Source organism: Myotis lucifugus, unplaced genomic scaffold, assembly GCF_000147115.1.
Source record: "Myotis lucifugus unplaced genomic scaffold, Myoluc2.0 scaffold_37, whole genome shotgun sequence".
In the NCBI taxonomy this organism is placed as follows: Eukaryota; Metazoa; Chordata; class Mammalia; order Chiroptera; family Vespertilionidae; genus Myotis; species Myotis lucifugus.
The window spans coordinates 5722511-5747013 of record NW_005871085.1 but is presented as its reverse complement, the minus strand read 5'-3'; the positions used below and the strand labels follow the sequence as shown (position 1 = coordinate 5747013).

The window sequence follows — 24503 nt, the reverse complement described above, 5'->3', positions numbered from 1 at the left end:
AATGTAGAAAACAAACTGGAAAAATCTATTGTTGATCTAGAACACTTGATCCAAATACAGTATAGTTTATAACATAAATTTGATGTTCAGCTGGTAATCAAAGCATTTGTTAAATTTCTTCAGAACTAATTGAAACATTTGCATAGTTTAGCATGCTGAAATCTTAGATTTAGAGCTTAATACACAACAAAAACTGAAAAGATTATGAAGGTTCAGCATTATCTTGAGTCAGTGCTGATCAAAGAAACTGTGTAAGACAAAAAGGCCCTTAGGAAATGTTACCCTGTGAAGTGCCCCTTGTACTTAACTGGAATTTAACACAAATCTCTAAAGATGAAATTCCATCAGAAGTAGAATAATAATGGAAGCTGGGCATGCCAGCTACAACACCCAGTCTGTGTGTATTTTCTGCCTCTCTCAAGTGCTCTCGAATCTCTCAAATCAGTCAATGATCTTTCGATCTCTCTCTTTCCTTCCCCCTCCTTCTCTCTCTCCCTCCTCTGGTCCTTTATTCTTCTTTCTCTCTGTGAGAGAATTCTGTCCTTCATTTGATTCATGACGACCTTAAATTACTTTGCATCATTTTTATATATAGCTGTAATTTGTCTCTCAGGTTTTCTAGGATACTAATATTTTTAAAAAGCATCATTTTTACTTTTGTTTTGTATACTTTTTGGATTTTTTCCTTCCCTGCAGAATTGTGAGTTAAAATTTTAATTACAGAAAACCATCAATAAAGATTATATCTTTATTAGTAAAACCTTTGCCCACTTTGTACTTTTGTTACCTTATCACATCTATTTCTTCAATATGTTAAAATCATCCTATGGTTACAGCATTGATAAACATGGAATTATTTTTGAAAGACTAATTTGTATTTAAGTTGTTATTTAGTGGTTGTTGTTTAACACAAAATTCTTTTGGCATAATCTCAGAATCTCCATGAATTTATCTTTTCCACTGGGACAGACATTAGCCTAATATGCTTTACTTTGTACCCTCTCAGCCAAATTCTGTCTGCATTAGCCAGTTTATTCTATGACAAGTTGCTTAACAAATGTCATTCTGGAGAGAACAATGAAGCCAAATACTTGTGCAATGGCTAACATTACTCTAACTTTGATCACTTTTGTTCAGCACATCAGTCTGGCGTTGTGCTTTATACCAACATAACACTATAGCCAGAACATGCTTTTCGAGCTTACAATAGCAAAGGAATGCTATTCAATTCAGTGCAGTTACAAATGAGTTAATGAAAGAAGAAAAATACTGTTTATTTCATAATACCATATTGTTGTGTTTTGGAATTAAGGTGGAATTTAAAGAATCCCCTTATAGAGTTATTTGTTTGTATACTCAACTCATAGTATTTGTGTATACTATCCAATACAGGGTAGCCTTGCTGCAACCTTTCCAACAAATACAAATATTTGTCCTGCTTTTTTTTTTTCCAAAATAGTTGATGAAGCTTGGTGTATCTAGACAGCATAATTGAAAAATAACTCTAAGAAAGGGTTTTCTTGGGCCTTGAGCCCTAGACCCATCTCATACGCCTCTCTTCTTTCCCTCTCTTTTATTAATATAATACTTTAGGTTTGTGGACCACCCTTCTCCTTAAAAACACTATTGTTTAAGCGTGACAAAAATAGTCTTAGCTAGTGGAAGTGGTCAGAGGTTGAATTTGGCTAAATTGTTGTGTTGATAATGACTAATGAAAATTTCCAAACTTAATGTGACTGGCCATAAACAAAATACTGCATGGCAGACTGGCCATTGCTAAGAACCTTTGAAGAAAAGCTGTTTGTTTGAATTGAGTAGGGATCAAGCCATTCCTCCAAGCTCCTCAGTTCTCATTTACTAAGTCTTTTTCCACAGGTGTACATTAGAGATAAAAAGTAGATTGAGTTCCACATTGTGTTTTTGTTTTTTCCTTTCCCAGTGAATATATATCTCTATTTCACTGGAAAGGTAACTTAGATGTGTTTATGTATAACAAACAGAAATGTGAGACAAAATGCTGTAATTGGACATTTAAAAACATGAATGAATACTGCTTGTTTTCTATAGTGAAGTCTTATTGTACGAGATACAGAGTAGGGCAAAAGGAGGTTTGCAGTTGGAACCTTCTTTTGCCCCACCCTGTATTATGTGCAATATTCAATACTAGCATCATTTGTTATAGTAGTTTAATCTCATAACTAACCTGAAGAGTTAAGGTAATCTCTATTCTTAATAATTTGATAATTTATCTTATTTGTAAATATGTAACAAAATAGAATTTTCATAACCTGTTTAAAACTGAAAAAAATATGATACTTCTTAATTAGTGGATAACATAGAGTTTAATCTTCCAACACTTTATTCTGATAAATTACCTCTTCTAAAATGAAAGGTATAATATTGCATGTTGAAAATTGTTTTTCATCTTTAACAATATTAAAAATATAAAGTATCATTACCGTATTGTCTTTTCAGGAAAGGCCTAAATAGTGTATTCGTAGATACCATTTAGTTAATAAATATTCTATTGAAATAGTTTTTAATTTGGATGATTTCAATGTAATAATCTGTGCTGTTTTATTAGTTTTTACATCTTTGAAGCTTACATCAAATAATAAATAAAACTTCAGGTTTTTCCTCCTACCTGCTCCTCCCCTTCAAAAAAAACAAACAAAAAACACCATTCTCTCTCCCACATAGAAACTTGAACCATATCTTTTGTTTGAATTATTTTACATCTTGAACCATTTAAAAATTATATAGTTTATTAAAATTTATAATTATAGTTTGTCCTAGGTGTACTATGTAGCTGAAGTTTCTTAACTGAAAAGAAACTTGAAACTATCCAGGAATATATAAAAACAATCGGCAGCAGGGGGTGGTTTTCTTTTTTCATTTTTAAGTTACAGTTTACATTCAATATTATTTTGTACTAGAAGCCCAGTGCACGAATTCGTGCACCAGTGGGGTCTCTCGGCTTGGCTTTGCGGGATCCTGCCGAAAGCGGCTCTCCAGCATCCCTCGAGGGTCCCGGATTGTGAGAGGGCGCAGGCCAGGCCCAGGGACCCCACCAGTGCACTATCAGGGCCGGGAGGGATGTGGGAAGTTTGCCTGCCGGGGAGGGACTGTGGGAGGGCTCTAAGGTGTGTCCGGCCTGTCTTGCTCAGTCCCGATATGCCAGATCTCAGCAGTAAGCTAACCTACTGGTCGAAGCATCTACCCCCTGGTGGTCAGTGCACATTATAGTGACTGGTCGAATGGTCGACTCTCTGCTCCCTGGTGGTCATTGCACGTCATAGTGAGTGGTTGAACAGCCTTAGCATATCATTAGCATATTACCCTTTGATTGGTTGAATGGCTGACTGGTTGACCGGACACTTAGCATATTAGGCTTTTATTATATAGGACTAGTTTCAGGTCTGCAGCATAGTGGTTAGTCATTTTCTTTACAAAGTGATCACCCCAATAAGTCTAGTATTCATCTGACACCATAGATAGTTATTAGAATACTAGTGGCCCAGTGCATGAATTTATGCACATTGAAAGGAAATTAATTACAAGAAATATTATAATATTGCTATTCGCCATTTCTCTATAAAAGAAGTGTCAACCAAATTCACAAATGACAATGACAGATCGAAACACACATGCGATTGGCACCAGTGAGAGCTTTATATGTATCGCGCATGCGCGAGTCAACTTAGCCTTTTATATATATAGAACATACTTGCTTAATTAGACCTGCTTTCTCATTTAGCAAACTTTTTCCAGCCCAGTGAAGCACTCCAACTTCTCTTTCAGGTAATTGTCAGCAACCCAGCAGTAAATATCAACACAAAGCAGATTATTATTGTAGATCACACAGGGAGAACAAAGGGTGAAATATTTAACCGCAGCAGTGTTTGACTATATTCTGCACAGTGAGAAAACCTGAAGTCATTTTCAAGGTCCACCATTTTTTACTTCTTTTCAGTCGGGTCAAGTTTCTGAGCTTTCTAAATCTTCATTTTCCGGCTAATGAAAAGAAAATAGGATTCCACTGAGTCTCCTATCTACCTACTCCAGGACTTCTGTGAGGATCAAATGAGATGAGGCACGGGAAAATGCTTCACAGACATTTGGTTACAGTGTAAAGCGTTTCCAGCTGGCTACAAGCAAGTCGTGTTCCTGGGCTGAAGAAACTGCAATGAGGCTAGTCATTGCTAGGGAGAGGAAGCTGGGCATTGCTACATGACATCACTACCCAGACGAAGGACACTTAGCAAATGAGCCATATATATATATATAAAATTGACTATATTCCCTATGCAGTAGTTTACATCCCCATGACTATTTTGTAACTGCCAAGTTGTATTTCTTAATCCCTTCACCTTTTTCACCCATTCTCCCAACCCTCCTTCTCTGGCAACCATCAGCCTGTTCTTTGCAATTTTCTTTTAACCTTTATTGAGAATCTGTTTTTAAATTTGGTTTAGATATTTTTTACAAACTTTTTCTGACTTGTGTTATCCTAGTTTCAAATGCTTGTTTCGAATCTAGAAGAAAACAGAGGAAATACAATGTTATCACATAAATTGGCAATTATCATAAGTCATATGGAAACCCTATTTTTAATTGCAATGTCTCTTTTTTTTGCAGGTAAAAAGAAATGTGTATGACCTTACGAGTATCCCCGTACGCCATCAGTTATGGGAGGGTTGGCCAACGTCTGCCACAGATGATTCAGTAAGTGACGTTGACTTACCAGTTTTATATCCTCGTTTCTCTTTTGCCACTTTCAGTCTAATTGACTGTGATAATAAGCAGAATCAAACTTTGAATATCCCACTGAAAAAAATTTATAAATCAAATAATGTGAAAATAAGAGTTGTAATAATTTGAGTTCACTTGCAGAGCAGATATCATAAGTGAAGTATACCAGCTTTCTGTTGATAATATTACAATATCACTATCAGGAACTAATGCTGCTTGATTTGACTTAAATTTTTCCTTGATCAAAAGAATACATTCAGCTATTACTGATGAAATGTCCCAAGCACAAAATTATTTCCCTTAAATTACAGATATCTTAAAGTCATTTGAACAGTTACATATTTAATTTTTAAACTACATTTTCTGTAGTAGACTGGTACTTTAAAAAATAGCTAAGTTTTAGAGTTAATATTAATAACACTCCATTCTTAAATATAGCCATAATTTCCACTAATATAAAAACTGGAAGAAAAGATTTAGTCTGTCATTTTTATCTGTTATTATATCTACTTATAATGATTTTCCTATTTTAATTTTGAAACCTTTTCTATCTCTGCCCTATTTCTAAGTGATTATTCTTTTTTCAAGAGAGTAAGTTTTATCATCTTAGGAGGCCAACTAAAATTACATTTTGACCACTTTTATTCATAATCTTGATTGTTTTAATCAGATACCACCCTCCACCTTTTTTTTAAAGTGCAAAATGAGAATGTTTCAAGAATTCTGAACTTAAATCTGATTTTTAAAATAAATAAAGCCAAAAAATTAGTTTTTGTATTTTCTAGTAAATATTGTGTTTCTGTTTGGATAATAATTACTCCTCCTCTCTCAGCACTGCCATTATACATTTTAATATGTGTGAATTCTTTGTGGAAGTCAGAAACATTTTTAAAACAAATGCTTATGTAGATGCTACTTGAATAATTTTTCCACAGTCTAAACACTGTACCTTTGGAAAATGCTTTGTGTATCATAAAACTTTAAAATTGGAAAATAGCAAAACTTTTTAAAAAGTGTATCTTTCCAGGAAAAAAAAATGTTTATGTGTAGGTATTTACATTTATTTCTAAACACGGATTTTAACATTGCAATTATAGTATCTCAGAATTATTGGCTGGTTGTCCATGGCTAAAGGCAGCGATGTGGTTGATGGTTTTACTTTGTTTTTCTTTTTCCCGTAAGAATGAGAAATTTGATAGGAAATGTGTTACATTTAATTTTACCAAAATAAGAGAGTATTTTCATAAGTAATAACCTTCTTCTTACCCAACAAGACATAAGTAAACCAGAGATGTTCTTAGTTTTGTCTAGTAACTACTACAAGAAATAACATTAATAGAAGAAAATAATTAAGATCTAAGTATGCTGCCGAAACCGGTTTGGCTCAGTGGATAGAGCGTCGGCCTGCATCTTTTTCCCGTAAGAATGAGAAATTCCGGTCAAGGGCATGTACCTGGGATTTAATTTTACCAAAATAAGAGAGATGTGCAAGAGGCAGCTGATCGATGTTTCTCTCTCATCGATGTTTCTAACTCTCTATCTCTCTCCCTTCCTCTCTGTAAAAAATCAATAAAATATATTTAAAAAAAAAAAAAAAGATCTAAGTATGCCACTTAAATTCACTGAGCTTCAGTAACCTACTTTGCAGCACTATTAATGAGGGTTAGTGATAATATGTGTAAGTACCTGACTCAGAGTAGACACTCAATAAATGAAAGTCAGTGTTATAGTTCATATTAACATAATGTAGAAAAGGATCACAGGCAAGAATTGACTGGTTTAAGTAGATGAAATACTATCTGAGATTTGCTTCAAAATAACCTATAGGGGTTGGGAATGATGTGGGATATATAAACAAATTCAGGTTAGCTGTCTGTTGATCATTGTTAAAGCTGAGTGATGTGTATATTGAGTTTATTATATTATTCTCTAAACTTTTTCTATGTATTTGAAAATTTCTATAATAAAAAGTTTACAGCAAAAATAATTGTCTGGCTCTGGCCAGTGTGGATCAGTTCGTTGGAGCATCATCCCATATAGCAAAAGGTGGTGGGTTTGATTCCTGATCAGGGCACATACCCAGGTTGCTGGTTCAATCCCAGGTGGGCAATCAATGTCTCTCTCTCTCTCTCTCTCTCTCTCTCTCTCTCCCTCTAAATGAATGAATGAATGAATAAGCAAACAAACAAACAAATGAAATTGTCTGGTTTAAGAGCAAGAACATGAGGTAATAAAGTTTGGAAATGTCAGACTACATAGAGTTAGAAAAGCCAAAACTGCTCTTTGATCCCACAGTTTTAGAAATCAGATTGAAACAGGCTTATCAGATGCAAGTTCCAACAGTGATAGACAAATTTAGTGAAATGTTATAAACTAGAGGCCCAGTGCACGAAAACTTGTGCACTGCGGGGTGGAGGTCCCTTAGCCTGGCCTGCGCCCTCTCACAATCTGGGAGTCCTCAGGGGATGTCCTACTGACGGCTTAGGCCTGCTCCCCATGGGAGGCACCCAGACGGGCGATCAGGGGACGGTGCTGCCCCCATCACCCCGCCCGCTGCTTCTGCCTCCGCCACCGCTGTCTGGCCTCCCTCTGCAGGAGGCGACCAGACGGGCCAATCAGGGGACGGTGCTGGCCACCCCAATCGCCCCTCCACCGCTGCTGGTCACCTTCCCCTCCCTCTGCCTGCTGGTACGCACCTTGGTGGCCTGGCTGCCTACTCACAGGCCCCACCCACTACCCACTGGTCATTCCACCGTTTGGTCAATTTGCATGTTATGCTTTTATTATATAGGATTCTTCTGTTGGCATAGTGCCTTATACATTTTAGGTGTTTAATCATTGAATTGAGTTGACACTGTATTTTATGATGCTCACGTTTTAATGATTTCCCCAAGAGTTCTATTGCAATTTCATTACTACAGGAAAATAGGAAAGCAGCTAAAATTCACCATATCTAAGACTATAATGTTACCTAGTGCTGTATCTAAGTCACAGCAAACACAAGAGGGAATCTCCATTAAGAGGCTTGATTCTTTTTGCCTCATTATTCCTATTTGCACCTTCTCCCAGAACCTGTGAAATGATGCCTGCCCTCGCCTCCCAAGAGCAAATGTTGCCATATTGGCAGGATGTTGCCTTGAGCTGCATGATTTGCTACAACAAAGATGTTTAGGGCCAGATTGCTTTAACTGGTGCCATAGCAGATCCACTAGCTCCAGTGCTCGGGTTTTGACAAAAAATGGTTTACAACTGTAGTCTCTTAAGGAGATCCTAGCCAAAGAAATGTCATGAAACCTTTCTTTCATTAGGACTATTAAAACTCATAAAGCTGGTGCTTGTAATCTGTATTGTTGCAGGCTATGGTGTTTTATACTTATTTAAATCACTGAAGTGGAGGCATCTGCTACAAAACAAGATCATCCTCACAGCTTGGGGCATGAATTGGGTACAGCTGAGAAATGTCAGCTGTGTAAACAGCCTGAAATGTGTTACCAACAAAAATATAATTAATTTCTTTCCAAGACATTGTGCCATAACTTAATACTTGGAATGGTTTAACTTTCAGAGAAAGCACCTGAACATTTTCTTCCCAGTGCCAGAGTAGAGGATTGGTTATAAAGGTCATTAAAAGTGAGGTTAGTTTGCACTTTTCCTGCTCAGTTGCAGAGATTTGTGTGGCTAAGAATGAAGTATATTAACTTTAGGTACCAGTGGCTTTCTTAAATTTATGAAAATATCTTAGATCAAGAAGTTAATGGATTTGGGATGATAGAAATGTTCTAAAATTAGATTATGGCAATGGTAGCACAATTGTAAATTTACTAAAAAAATCATTGAACACGTTAAAAATGAGTAAGCTTTATAGCATGTAAAAATACAAAGCTATTTTTTAAAGATGTTAATAAAGAACTAGATTAAAATACTTTTTAAATTTATGTTTTTATGAGAAATACTTGGTCAAAACACAGGAGATGTTTTCTTCAGTGTACTTCTCATTAACCTTTTACTAAGCAAATAAGACAAAGAAAAAAATTTCTTATAATTAGGTTCCTGTAACATCTTGAGTCACTTCTCAACCTGATAGGCTATAGTCTTTTGACATTTTCTGCACTATTCATTGAAGTCAACAATTATTTAAAACATTGTTGCGCCATCTGCCCTCAGAGTTAAAATATTTTCTTTGCCTATAGTTATAATACTCTAATGCAGTGGTTCTCAACCTTGGCTGCACATTAGAATCACCTGGGAATCTTTTTAAAATCCTGATTTCTGGGCCTCATCCTCCGGAAATTCTGTTTCTTAAAAAAGAGGTCATTTCGCCCTAACCAGTTTGGCTCAGTGGATAGAGCGTCGGCCTGCGGACTGAAAGGTCCCAGGTTCGATTCCAGTCAAGGGCATGTACCTTGGTTATGGGCACATCCCCAGAAGGAGGTGTGCAGGAGGCAGCTGATCGATGTTTCTCTCTCATCGATGTTTCTAACTCTCTCTCTCCCTTCCTATCTGTAAAAAATCAATAAAATATATTTTTTTTAAAAGAGAGATCATTTCTAAACAGAATCATTACACAGTAGCTTTTTTATAAAACAAAACTAAAACCACACATACCCACCTTCCTTTTTTTTTTTTAATAAAAAAGAATTTGTGAATGAGATATTGTCATCAGATTTGATCCTTCTGATGGGGGTCATTTTCTTCTGTAACTTCTCCCCAATACATTGTGTTTGGCAGGTGTCAAATTATGGACGTTACCTGATCCTGGACCCCTGTCCTCCACTTTATAGGAACTGCTGTCCAGATACAGACTCTCACAATTACAACATACTTACCATGCTGTAGTTACCTATTAAGTAAACTCATAATCCTCCACTATAATCATTTCATCTGTTACTGCGAGGTAAATACTTCTGAAGTGCAGAATAAATCACAGTCAGCCTTGCTTGCTTATCTTCAATGGCAGCCTAGTACTTGCTGATTGATTATGTACAGATTTTCATGCTGGCATTTAAAATTCTTCATTCATTGGTCTGAAATGTCTCTTCCAGGTTTATTTTCTCATACAAGCCTAACCTGAATGCTCAATAAATATTTCTTGAATAATTGATTGAATGTGATTCTGTATATCTCAACCTTAGCTAAATACATATTTTTTCGTTTTTCAAATATACTTGGTGCTCTCTCCCACTCTATGTCATTTAACCATACAATTTTTTCCACCTAGAATACCTATAGCAATTAATCTCCTTTCTTTAAAAAGTTTTATCTATATTCCTCATACCAAGCTGCCTTCTTCAACTTAGTTAAAAATTAGTTTATATTTTAATTATATTTATATTTTAATTCTTATTTTGCTTTTACCTTCCTTCATTCTGATTTTGTCAACAGATGGGAATGGTAAAAAAAAAAAAAATGGCTTCCCAGAGAAAGGGATATCTAATTACATCTTAATTTGTGTACAGATATGTTCTAAGACCCCCCAGTGGATGCCTAAATCTTCAGATGGTACCAAACCTTGCATATACTACTTTTTCCCCTATATAATCGGTGCACAAATTCGTGTACCAGTGGGGTCCCTCAGCCTGGCCTGTGGGATCGGGCTGAAACTGGCTCTCCGACATCTCCTGAGGGGTCCTGGATTGCGAGAGGGCACAGGCCAGGCCGAGGGACCCCACCAGTGCATGATTGGGGCCGGGGAGGGACATGGGAGGTTGGCCAACTGGGGAGGGACAGCAGAAGAGCTCTAGGGTGTGTCTGGCCCATCTCGCTCAGTCCCAATCAGCTGGACCCCAGCAGCAAGCTAACCTACCAGTTGGAGCGTCTACCCCCCTGGTGGTCAGTGCATGTCATAGCTAATGGTTGAGCGGCCTTAACGTATCATTAGCATATTATGCTTTGATTGGTTGAACAGATGACTGGACACTTAGCATATTAGGCTTTTATTATATAGGATACCTTTCACTCAAAGGAAGCACTTTATGGCTTCTCTTTGGCATATTTGAATTGCCAACATCACTACTCTTGTGCTTTGGGACCACACTGTCAATCTGATAACTGAGACAGCTAAGTGACTAACAGGTGGGCAACATGTATAGTGTGGCTACTCTGGACAAAGGGATGATTCATATCCCCAGTGGGACAGAGCGGGACAGTGCAGGATTTCATCATGCTACTCAGAACAGCATGCAATTTAAAACTTATGAATTGTTTACTTCTGGAATTTTCCATTTAATATTTTTGAACCGTGGTTGACCATGGGTAACTGAAACCGCAGATAGCAAAACTGTGAATGGGTGGGGTGGGGTGAGGGGGGATACTATACTTGTGTTTTTCCCTTTTGTAAATTCTAAAAATTGGGAGCAAGAACTATTTTCCTCATCTTTGTATGCTATGCAAGATAAAACGTAGTGTTTTATTCATTCACTCATTTGAATTGTTCAGAGCTTTACTAAATTGACATCTATAAGAATAAATAACTTAATGAATTTGTATGATCAGAAACTTGATTATCTGTTTGAGAATTAGGTTTATTTTTTTCTAATAATAATTAAATTACCAAAATTCTGTAATGGCAAATATAATAACAGTAGGAGGAAGAAGCTACACTTAGCTGGTTTGTACCATTGTGTGTTTGTGCGTGTGCGTGCGCATGCGTGTGTGTGTGTGTGTGTGTGTGTGAGAGAGAGAGAGAGAGAGAGAGAGAGAGAGAGAGAGAGTTAAGTGAGCAGACCAATTCAAATTTGTTGAATCCCAATATTGCTATTATTTAGATAAGTTAATGTATGAATTTCAGTTTCCTCATCTGCAAAATGAGGATGATGTTAACACCCTTGAAATGCTATTGTGAAGATTAAATTGATTACATAATAGGTTGAACCATATGAAATTGCCATTTATTAAAGACAAAATTATTGAATATTCGCAATTTCTATTTACATTATATTAATGAAAAGTACATATAATTCAGGAGTTGGCAATTATGATTGTCAGCCTAAATCCCACGCATCATCTGTTTTTGTAAATAATGTTTTATTGGAATATAATCACATCCATTTGTTTGTTTATTGTATACAGCTGCTTTTATACTATAACAAACAGCAGGTATATTTAGTTGTCACAAAACCACATGAACCACAAAGCCTCAAATAGCTGCTATTTGGTCCTTTACAGAAAAAGTTTGCCAACCTCTGGTGTAATGTCTGGCATTTAGTAGGCATTCAACAAACATTAACTCCTTTTTCCCTTGAGTAAGCCCCTTCTTTATATTGCATACACATGCAGAATCAGAAGCATTCTTTGAGTAGCTTTAGGGTCATCTTATGATATTTAAATTACTATGCTAGCCTGTCCTAGGTCAGACAGATTCAGGTAATCTTCGGACATTTTTACTGGCTTTCTCTTTATTTGGCAAGGTCATGGATAATGTTGCTTCTGATGGTGCTGAGACTCAGTAGCTTCAGAGGGTTCACTGCCCTTGTCAACATATAGAGTCTTTTACAAATAACACAGGCAAAGTCTAAACAGACGGAAAGAACAGCATTGAAAGCAGTAAAAGAAAGTTTGAATTTAAAAAGAATGAAAACTTGTGAAATGGACTATGTCCTTAACAGAGAAAGTGAAAAATTCAGGAGGGTGGATGAAGCATTCAAGGGACATATTGACTCAGTCAGTATGAGGAAGAATAAATGGAAGTGAGACAGCTTCCAGGAGGAAATATATAAGCACTAAAATCTGATGCTATAAATCTTGATTTTGGTTTATTAAAATCATAAGCCTGTAGACTGCTGCTTCTGTCCATGATGGGGTGACTGCAATTGGAATTTTATTCCCTCTATAAACAACCAGAAAACCAAATAAAATATGTGAAACAATTGTTTTCAGATATTAGACAATAGGTAGTATAGGATTCTGAAGAAGAAAACAAATGAGCCCTGTGGTAGTCTTACATTCTGTCTGGGGGCAATTTCTGGCTCCCAGAGCAAGGAAAGGAAACTGAAACGGAACCTGGTGATTTTATTGAGTTTGAAGAGACTGAGAGTGGAGTTCATGGAGGTCAAGGCAACTAGACTTTGCAAGGTAGAGTACTAGCAGAGAAAAAGCTCCAGAAAACTACATAGGTTTGCCCCAGTCTTTAGTTGAATACCAGTCTGTGCATGCATAAGATGAAGTTCTAAGGACTGGGTAAAAAAACTGACGAATAAAAGAACAATTAACTGGGAGCTGTAAGGCACACAATTCTTAGAGCTCACACAGAACTGGGAATAGTTTGAGTTTACACCAGCCATAGTAGAGACATTTCTAAACATAACAACAGTTTTCAAAAGGAACAAGCTCATTAACAGGTAACTACCTTTAAAAACAGAGTTCAGCATCCAATCAAAAGTTACTATGCATATGAAGAAGTATGAAAATCTAACCCATAATCAGAAGAAATATAAGTTAAAAAAAACCAAACACAACAGACATAGAAGTTACTTAGATAATGAAATTAGCAGATAGAAATTTTAGCTATTATAAATTTTATGAATATGCTCAAGAATTTAAAGGAAAATTGTTAATGACCCACATCCTGCGTGGTTCAGGGTTCAGGCTCTGGAAGAGAGGCCGCATGCAAATGACAGAGACAAGAAATAATAATTTGGAAATTGGGGGGCCAGGTGAGAGCCCCATCCCAAGAGGATGGACTCTGCTTTGGCTCAGGCCTTGCCATCCTTTTATTCAGTTTGGAATACACCTGTAGCCCTTAGGCAGGCAAGTTCCAGTAACAGACAGACTGTCTTGTCAGTAAGGATTTACATGACTATCTGGTGGGGACGTAGCTTCAGCTACCAATGTCTCGACTGAACAGTGGGTGCATAGCCCTGACCTTTGCCAGGGCTCAAGGGTCACCAGCATTCCGGGCTCCTTGTCCACACCTCTCTGCTAGAGAAGACAATAGGCGGCTTCCCACAGAAAATATGAATTTAATGAGGAAAGAATAAATATATAAAAGAGAATAACTTTTTATTCTAAATATAACAATGTAATATCTGAAATAAAATGTTTTCTGGATGGGCTTAACCGTTAGAAACTGCCAAAGAAAAGACCAGTGCCTGGCCAGTATGGGTCAGTGGTTGAACATTGACCTATGAGCCAGGAGGTTGCAGTTTGATTCCCGATCAGGGCACATGTCCTGGTTGCAGGTCGATCCCTAGCGTGGGCATTCAGGAGGCTGCTGATCAGTGATTCTCTCTCATCATTGATGTTTCTATCTCTCTCTCTCCTTCTTCCTTCCTCTCTGAAATAAATTTTAAAAATTTTATATATATTTAAAGAAACAGGTATAATGTATCTGCCTAGAATCCTTCCCACAAAGGAGAAGGGAATAAAAAAAAAAAAAAGAAGAAAAGACCAGTGAACCTGAAGATGTAGCAATAGAAACAGAGGGAAAAAAATCAAGAATAAATGACGTGTGGGGCAAAATTCAAGCAGTCTAACATACATGCAATTGGAATCTTAAAGAAAGAGAAAAGCTAGGGTGTTGGAGGAGGAGATCAAAACTAAAACAATTTTGAGGAAGTAACTTTTGAAAATTTTTCATATGTGATGAAAACTATAAAACTTATAGATTCAAAAAGCATAATGAATCCCATGGAAGGTAAATACAAAGAATTTTTCACTAAGAAGTTCATAATCAAATTGCTAAAAGCAAGTGACTAAGAGAACAATTTCAAATCAGGCAATAGAAAAATACACATTACAAAGGAAAAACAGACTTTAGATTTCTTGTCAGGAACAATGTAAGCCAAAAAACGGTGAAATAACATAAAGAACTGAAAGGTTAAAAAGTGACAACTTAGAATTCTATATCAGGTAAAAATAATCCTTTGAAACTGAAGCCAAAATAAAAGCTTTTTCATACAAACAAAAACAGAGAATTTGGTGCCAGCAAACCTGCACCACAAGATGTATTAAGGGAAGTTCTTTATGCAAAAGGAAAATGATAGCAAAATAAATGGGTCTATACAGAAGAATGTAGAGAGTTAGTAATAGTAAAACAAGGGTAAAACTGGTTAAATATGAAAGACTTTTCCTTCTGTTTTTAATTTTTTTAAAGATAACTTTCCTTCCTTCCTTCCTTCCTTCCTTCCTTCCTTCCTTCCTTCCTTCTTTCTTTTTTTCTTTCTATTTTTAGAGGGAAAGAGAGAGAAACATGGATATGACAGAGAAACCCATCAGCTGCCTCCTGCATGCCCCCTTCCAGGCTCGAGCCCAAAACCTGGGTGTATGCCCAGACCAGGAATTGAACCAGCAACCTTTCAGTGCCTGGGACAGTCAACTGCACCACACCGGCCAAGGCTAAAAGATAACCTTAAATTTTTAAAAAAATGTGAAACTTTGAACATATGTAGAAGTAATATACATAACAGTGACAAAAATCACAGTGAAATCGAACTGTTCCAGGTTTACTATCACTTGGAGTGCGGGTGAATTTCCCGCCAAAATATAAGATGGCTCTGTCTTTTGGTTTTGTTCCATCCACCAAAAGGGTGGATTACAAACAAATATTTGGTAATACGCAGTTACAATCGGCCCGAGTTTACACGTTTCCCGCACTCCACCGCAAATCTATATGAACCGAGTTAAAGACGGCTCCCACGGAGTACGCGCAATTCACGTGAGCCGACTTAACTCGTTTCCCGCACTCCAAGTGCTATGTTATGCATGAAGTGGTATAATATGCATTGAAGATAGTCTAATAGGACTGAAGAGCATCATTTCATCATGATTAAAAGAAAACTTGTCAAGAAAATATAACAATCTTTTTTGTTGTTGTTAATCCTCACTCAAGGATTAATTTTTGGAGAGGTTAATTGAATTTTAGAGTAGAAGGGGGGAGGGCAGGAGGGGGAGAGAAAGAGGGGAAGAGAGAGTGAAGGGAAGAGAGAGAAACATTGATGTGAGAGAGACACATCAATTGGTTGCCTCCCCCACTTACCCTTTCTGGACCAGGAAATGAACGTGCAACCCAGGTATGTGCCCTTGACTGAGATTCAAACCAGTGATCCTTCCGTGTGCGAACTGATGCTCTAACCACTGAACCATCAGTCAGGGTGACATCATAATCTTAGACGTGTATGCACCTAATAACAGTTTCTAAATATGTGAAGTAAAAACTAGTAGGATCAAAAGAATAGACAAGCTCACAATTAGAGTTTGAGATTTCACATTACTGTCAGCAATTTACAGGAAAATGGCAGCTAAGGATAGAGAAGATTTGAGCAAAACTCTTAACCAATTTGACCAGATGCTTTATAGATACTTGAGCAGAATACAAGTTCTATTCAAGTGTGCATGGTATGTTCAAGAGAGACCTGAACCATAACTAAAGTCTCAGTAAATTTTATTTATTTATTTGTTAATCCTTACCAGAGGATATTTTTCCATTGAGTTTTTATTTAGAAAGAGTGGAAGAGAGAGGGAGAGACTGAAAGAGAAACATTGATGTGAGAGAGACTCATCTATTGGTTGCCTCCTGCATGTGCCCCAACCAGAGCCAGGGATTGAGCCTGCAGTGGAAGTACATGTCCTCGACTGGAATCGAACCCAGGACCCTTCAGTCCAAAGGCTGACGCTCTAGCTACTGAACCAAACCAGCTAGGGCTCTGTAAATTTTAAAGGTTTGAAATGAAGAATATTACCCCTGACCAATTCAGAATTAAATTACATACTTTGTAATTTATGTAATTTGTAATTTTTTAAATATATATTTTTATTTATTTCAGAGAGGAAAGAAGAGAGAGAGAGAGAGAGAGAGAGAGAGAGAGAGAGAGAGACATATCAATTATGTGAGAGAATCATTGATCAACTGCAATCCCAATTTAAAAAATCTGGACTATTTTTATAGAAATTGACAAGTTAATTCTAAAATTTATATGGGAATGTGCAGGACCTAGAATTCCCAAAATGTTTTTGAAAAAGTTGGAAAATATATACTGCCTGATTTAAAAAAAAAATATTTAAGACAATGTGGTATTTGTGTAAAAATAGACAAATAGGTTGGATAAAATAGAGCATTCAGAAATAGATCTGTGTATATGTTGTCAAGTGATTTTGTGCAGTGATACCAATGTAATGAAGTGGAGAAAGGGTGGTCTTTTTTTTTTTAACAAATGATGATAGCACAACTGGATATCAATAAAGGCAACTTCAACCTTTACCTTATGCCATACACAAAAATTATCTCAAAATGTATCATAGACCTAAATGTAAAAGCTACAGCTGTAAAATGGTTAAAATAAAATATAGGGGGAAATCTTCTAAGACCCTGGGGTAGAAAAAAATTTCTTAGAGAGATCACTAAAAGCCCTCACCATAACAGAAAAAAAAATTGATAACTTGCAATTTTTGCTCTTCAAAAGATACCATTTAGAAAAAGGGAGGGGAATTGCCACAGACTAGAAGAAAATATTTGCAAAACACATATTTGGTAAAGGGCCTATATCCAGGTTATAAAAATAAGTCTTACAACTAAATAATAACAAGACAATTTTGGGAGTGATTGATATTTTGATTGGGAGAGGGGGCTCAGTGGTTAGAATAGTGTATATGTTGGTCAAAACTCCTTAACAAGAACACTTAAAATAGGTATATTTTAACGAGTGTGATTTAGGATAAACATGTTGATCTGAAGCCATACTGATAAATGAGAAAGTGAAATGCAGAAACAGTATTCAGCTCCAAATTCGCTCCCTGCCTGGTGCCAGTATTCTTTCTCTTATACCATGCTATTTCTTATGTGTTCTATATTTCTCAAAATAGTACCAGTTTTTAAATAGTCAGTCTAATTTTTTCCAGATTGCAGTCATACTGGTTTGAAGCTTTACAATTATTTAATATAGGCAGAAGGAGAGAAACAAATTCTGCCTTTGTTTTCCTGTATTAGGTTAGCACTTACGTGTCTTGAATATAAATGAATTTAAAACTTTCTCTCTAGCATTTTGGTTTGTGTGTATGTTCTTGAATAGTAGCTATATTATTAATGAGGTGGGAAATGAGCAGCAATACTCGCTGTTTTGGTACCCATAGTTACTTAGCACAGTGCTAAATGAGTATATTAAGATACATTTATATAATGATTTATAGTTTACAATGCATATTTTATATATATGATCTCATTTGAGCCAGGTAGTAGATTGTAAGTAAATAATTTTTTATAGGAACAGTATGCAGTAAAATACAGTTACTATCTATTGTAAGTTTTCCTGAGGGTTACTTCAAACCATCTTTTCCTTCTAGCTGGCTCTTAGAGAAGAGTATTTGTAATAACATATTTATTTACATATACTTCTCTTTATGAGTATGAGCTCCATGAGGGCAAGAAGCAGGTTTTACCCATTTTTGTGTCTCAAGTGCCTACCGTAGCCCCTGGCACAAAATAAACACTCAGTAAATGTTTCTTGTGTTTATATTAAACTAGAGGCCGGAGACACGAAATTTGTGCACTGAAGTGGGGGAGGGGGAAGGGGAGAGGGGGGATCCTCAGCCCAGCCTGTGCCCTTTCATAGTCTGGGAGCCCTACAATCCATCGCTCTAAAGAAATAGGCCCTGCCCACCTGGCCGGGGCTTCGCTATGGATCGCCCCCGCAGAGGGATGCCCAGGCTACCTGCCGCAGCGCCGCTGGCTGGGTAGCCTGGGCCTCCCTTTTTGGGGCAATCGATCGTGGGGCTTCATGATGAATCCCCCCAAAGTGGGAGGCCCTCCCAACCCGGCCAGGGCTCTGCAATGTATCGCCCACCCACCGCAGCCTGCTGGTCGGTGGCTTGGGCCTCCCAATTTGGGGTGATCGTGGAGCCCCCCGATTGATCAGTTGATCACCCCGCTGTCTGGTGGCCTTGGCCTCCCTCTGCAGGGCGATCATGGGACGATGGCTGGGCCCCCAACCAATCGCATCGCACCCACCTTGGCTGACCTGGCGCCAGTGGGTGTCATAGCGTGATCATCCAGAAGGTCATCTGGACAGTCATTCTGCTGTTTGGTCCTTCAGTCAATTTGTATATTAGGCCTTTATTAATTATAGATCTAGATGTAACACTGAAAAGGTCAAGTGATTGGCTTTAAATTGCAATAAGTAACTGCTAGCCCAATACTCCAAAACGTATTACTGCTTTCTTCAAAGGCATCCCTGCTCTTTTTCAAAACACCAAGCTCTTTTCCGCTGTTATTAAAAAAGGTCTTATTGGAACCCTTGTACCTGACCCTATTTTATAACTGAGAAATGAAAGGTTGTTTATAATACATATGTGTACTAGTTAATCTCTGGCATTTGTGTTTGCAAGTTAACATGCTGTCTATTGCATTTGAACAGCTGTAACATATGTGATAAGATTTCTTAATAAGTCACTTTCAAGCAATGGAAATATGAATATGAAGCATGTTAAGTTGTACTTTTAGACCTTTGGGTTTTAGATATAATCAATTGTTTATAATTCTCTGAGAAAGGTAGTGAAGATAGTATTATAGCCTGTTTTGGAGCTAACAAAGATTCCAGCCATCTTTTGATCTTTGCAACTGTGTCTAATTTGCTAAATTCTTTCATATTTTCTAACCCAAAGAGAAGGCTCGAAGTGAATATTTATGCAATATAAGTGGCCTTTTGAGCACAAGGTGACTTTATCATAGTCAAATCATTTCTCCACATCATGACATTAATATTCTACATGTAGAATATATAAGGTTGTTTTGAAAAACATTTATGAGATTGTTGGTACTGATTGCTCTCACAGCCAGTGAAAGTCTTTTTGTTCTTTTATTGTATATTTGTTGGCAGTTGTGATCAACACAGAATAAACTGCTTTACAGTTTATTACTTTCAAAGTACAAATTTGAATGCTGTGGATTCAGATGTATAAAAGAGATAAAATTACAGACAGCTTTGAGTGGCAGTTACACATCAAACCTCACGGGGGTTTGACAGGCAACGAATATCGTTATTAGACGCTTTTTCCATAATTGCTGACATTTATCCAGTGTTTCACAGTATTTGCTAATGTATTAATGCAGTCAATCTCTGAGAGGCTGCACATGCCTTTTTAGCCCTGGCTTTTATGGGATTCTGAAATTCATAGACCCACAGATACTTATTCCCTGCTGGTTGCCGTAGTGACAGAGCTCAGAGATAAGCCAAGACAGAGCCCTTTTGTGATTGCTTTTCAGGTGACATTCAGCGGCAGCTTGAGTAGAGTGTCCTTTTATAGTTCCTGTAATTCAAAAAATGATAACAGCTTTTTGCTGCTTAGAAGAGAAGTCTGTGGACTGCTCCCGGTGGGATTTCGGTTTGCTGTGCTACTTCCTACCAAAACCAGCCTGATAAAGTTCTTATTATTGTGGAGATTTCAAAGTGCAAGAGGACTGAATGAATTATGACAGGTTAGGAAATACAGGACTGATACTACAAATAAAACTTTAAAGAACCAATAGATGTTCTCCAACTATATGTAACAAATTAACTGGGACATTTTAAGCTATTAGTGATGATATACTTAGGCAGTTGCTTAATAAGTAAATGCACCTGACTTGTAAATTGCTTGTAAACCATGCTAGCTGTTCTATCTCAAAGTTTAGAAGTTATCTTTCATTTCTGTGTATCATTTTCTCATTTGAAAATATTGCTTCAACATTTTATTGTTTTGATGCAGATAGCTTTATTTGGATACTTTCTTACTCAGGGTTATTACATTTTTTTCAATATTCTCAGCAGTGGAATAATAAAAGAATGTTTTATCAGTAGCAGCTTATTCAAATTCAGAAGAAAACACTTGTGATGGTAGAGATGGTTGGAGGTGGGGCAAAGGTAGTTCAAGAGATAACTGGACAAAATAGAATCTTACCTGGAAAAAACATTGATGATGTCCTAAGAAGCCACGTTTTCCCCCTAGCCTGTTAAAGCTTGGAGAGTTAATAGTTTTAATTCTGGAAGAAGAACTCCAGGGACAATGGGTAAGTTTGGGAAACATTGAAAGCCAGAAACCACTGTCTGTGTAATTGATGATTATTGAAAAGAGGCAAGAAGAAGGGGGAACACTAACCCAAATTAAACCATGCAAATCTGAAGGGAGGTATAAAGCACTTAAATATCTTACCCCTAAAATTTAAATGTAATTCACAGTTAAACAAGAAGCAGGTAGAATGAGCTGAATAGAGAAGTAACTTGAGAACCTGAAGAGATGGAAAATTTCAAAATTGCTGGTGAACCATGCTAGATGAACAGGCATATGGTTAGCACATGAATGAAGGCTCAGAAGAGAAATCTGGCCTAAAAAATAGAATTGGTTATCTTGGATTAGGTATGCAATTGAAAAGCTGGCGATCTGATTTGTGTTACTTATTTCTAACCTTTCATTCTCATTTAGAGCAGTTGTAAACTCAACTCTCATAAAATTCAAATATTTGTAATTCAGACAAAAAAGGGTAACCTTCAAACTAGTAACAAACAAGTATGACATTTTCAAATGATATTTAATAGACCTTTATTAATACTGTGTTACCCCATGGTGTTCATTGCCTTTTTTACTCTTGCGATTAACTTAATAATTAATCATCAGCTTTGATATACTAAATAAGAGAAAAAACGAGAGAAAAGAAATTTGTAAGAATTGTATTATTATATGATGATGTGCTTTTCTGTGCTGCGGTTATCCACTTAGGAGTCTTTCTCAAAATTTAGTCATCCACTGAGAAGGTCTTAAGACCATATCGCCCTGGCCTGTGTGCTAAGTGGTTACAGTGTCGGCCCATGTACCAAAGGGTCATGGTTTCGATCTCTGGTCAAGGGCACATGCATGGGTAGCAGGTTAGATCTCCATGCCTGAGGCAATGGGAGGCAACCAATCAATGTTTCTCTTTCTCCATTCCTTCCCTCCTTCCCTTCCCTCCCTCTAAAATCAATAAACATATCCTCCAGTGAGGATTTCAAAAATGCCGTCGTTAAAATGAATGACTATAAACTAGCAGTCTGCAAGTGCTCTTTACTTGGTGTGAGCTGGTTCAAACTTGGTGCATCTATTGAGCTAGTTGACACTTGAGGCTCTGAGGAGATAAAACTCGATAGAGATAAGGTTCAGTATAGTTGGGAGATGGTGAGAGCAGCAGGGTCATGGTGTAGGACAGTGATGGCGAACCTTTTGAGCTCGGCGTGTCAGCATTTTGAAAAACCCTAACTTAACTCTGGTGCCGTGTCACATATAGAAATTTTTTGATATTTGCAACCATAGTAAAACAAACACTTATATTTTTGATATTTATTTTATATATTTAAATGCCATTTAACAAAGAAAAATCAACCAAAAAAATGAGTTCGCGTGTCACCTCTGACACGCGTGTCACAGGTTCGCCATCACTGGTGTAGGAGATGATATTAATGAGCCTAGGGAGTGGAGACTAGGGTACAATATGGAGTTCCCAAGTAAGTCTAGGATGATGAGGGAAAGAACCAGGTTCTAGAGGAGGATTGGAAGAATAATGATAGAGTCTAGAAGAAACTCTAGGATACCTCCCCGTTGTGCCCAGTTATGACCACCATTGTACTGGATAGACATAGCTATATTGTCAAAGGTTCCTCAGGGAAACCAGATTTTCTTTTCCTCACAGTATCCCCAAGGACATCCCACTCGAATAGGCCATTGATCACTGCCATTTGCCCCTTAGCTGCCTATATATGTTTAAAATGGCAGCCTACTGGTTCTTAAGCCCCAAGAAACCAACCTTGGTCAATGCCTCCTGAGTCGGCAAAGCAAGGGGATGCTTTCATTGTCCTCCTTTCCCAGAAGACTTCACCCAAGACTGGCTATAGCATAGTATTTTTCCTCCCAGACCATAACTGAGTAAAGGTTTTACTAGTAGTGTTAGAAAATTGGAGAGGGCCAAGGTTAGGTAATGTTAAGTTGGTCCTGTCAAACAAGCTTGAATGTCATTTTAGTGGGGGAAGAGTTTATATGACGTCATTTAGGAGGCTTTTGGATTAAGTGGTGGTGATATATGTGAGTCTCTTGAATGACAAATATTGAAAAAGAATGTGGTACATTGAAGCCTATAGGCCAAACTCAGAGTCTCCCCTCTAACTTGTCACCTCTTTGACCTTGTGTAAGTCACATACGTCCTCTGGACTTTGGTTTCCTTAAGCAGACAAATGAGTTATATTAGAAAATAGGCACTGACCATGTAATAAAAGATCTTAAAGTAGCTACAGACAGATTTACTAATTTTTTAAGCCTGTTTCCTTATCTGTTGTATGGGAATGTTAGCAGCTTTAGGATTAAATAGGTTAATGAATATGGATTGCCTGTCATATGGGTGAGCAGATACAGATTCTGGAATCATAACAACTTGAATTAGTATTAAATTTCAACTCCACTGGGAGCAAATAGTTTCTTAAGACTTTCCTGAAACAAGGGTAATAATACCTACCTTATAGGGCCCTTGTATTAATAAGAAGTGGAGATGAATTTAAAGTGTCTGGTGCATAGTAGGTTCTCAATAAATATTGGAGTCCTCTGCCTTTTATTCTACTATCTTCCCTACCCTCCCATCTTCAAAGTTTCCTCTAACTCTAAAATTCTCTAATTCTATACAATCTATAATAATAAAAGCATAATATGCAAATCGACCGAATGCCCGAACAGCAGAACGACTGTCCAGACGACCTTCCAGACGAAGCCGGGGCTGCGAGGGCCAAGGCAACCGCGGCTGCGAAGGCCTACTCTTGCACGAATTTTGTGCATTGGGCTTCTAATTCTAATATATAAGTCTTTAGCAAAAGAAATAGATAAACTAAAAATAAGTAATTCCATTTCCTATATGCAATTCCAATGACAACCTTACTAATATTCTTAAAAAAAACTTTTCTTAATTTTCAAATTATTTCTTGCACTCATTATACTGACAGATCTCCAGAGATTTTTATGTTTGTTTTTGAAGGAATATTTTTAACATTATTACTATACGTTGATCAAAATAATGATCAAAAATTTAAAATGATTTATTCTCTAAAAATTTTTAACTTTTTAGTTTTGTTATATTCACATTAAAGATTCTATATTTTTAACTATAGTACTTTTTAATAAATTTTTTCAGATCAAATTACAGGTTGATTCATTTTTTTTTAATATATTTTATTGATTTTTTACAGAGAGGAAGGGAGAGAGATAGAGAGTTAGAAACATCGATGAGAGAGAAACATCGATCAGCTGCCTCCTGCACATCTCCTACTGGGGATGTGCCCGCAACACAGGTACATGCCCTTGACCGGAATCGAACCTGGGACCTTTCAGTCCACAAGCCGACGCTCTATCCACTGAGCCAAACCGGTTTCGGCATGATTCATTTTTTGAAAAATAGAATTTATAATTAGCACATAACAATGATTACTGCCTGTTTTGAAGAGTTAACACTTTAGCACAGCGTTCATTTTACACTAAATTTTTTGGCATTGATAAGTGCTACAGGTATGAATCTGCCCACAGAAGACATGCTTGATTCAGAAATGCAGCATTATTTTATCATGTGTCAAAATTTTTAAAATATTATTGGATTTGAGAATTTTCCTATTTTTAATACAAAAAAAATTATTCTTATGGGTGTGTACATGTACCTATAAGAACCAGTGAACTAGTAAGTAAAAACATACACATGTATTATAGAGGGATTACTTACTAATTCTTATATTTACCTGAGTGTGAATCCTAAGAAAATATAATAGTAAAATAATGCTGATGTATAA

At 36.9% G+C, this 24503-nt stretch overlaps 1 protein-coding gene across 2 annotated transcripts in view; it reads left to right on the top strand.

Moving 5' to 3' along the window:
• FAF1 (Fas associated factor 1) overlaps positions 1 to 24503 on the top strand; it is a 324982-nt gene that overhangs the window by 163886 nt on the left and 136593 nt on the right. For both annotated transcript variants that reach the window (XM_023752761.1, XM_023752762.1), the window contains one exon: positions 4639 to 4725. In XM_023752761.1, the coding sequence (XP_023608529.1) occupies positions 4639 to 4725 (87 nt within the window). The remainder of the gene's footprint in view (positions 1 to 4638; positions 4726 to 24503) is intronic.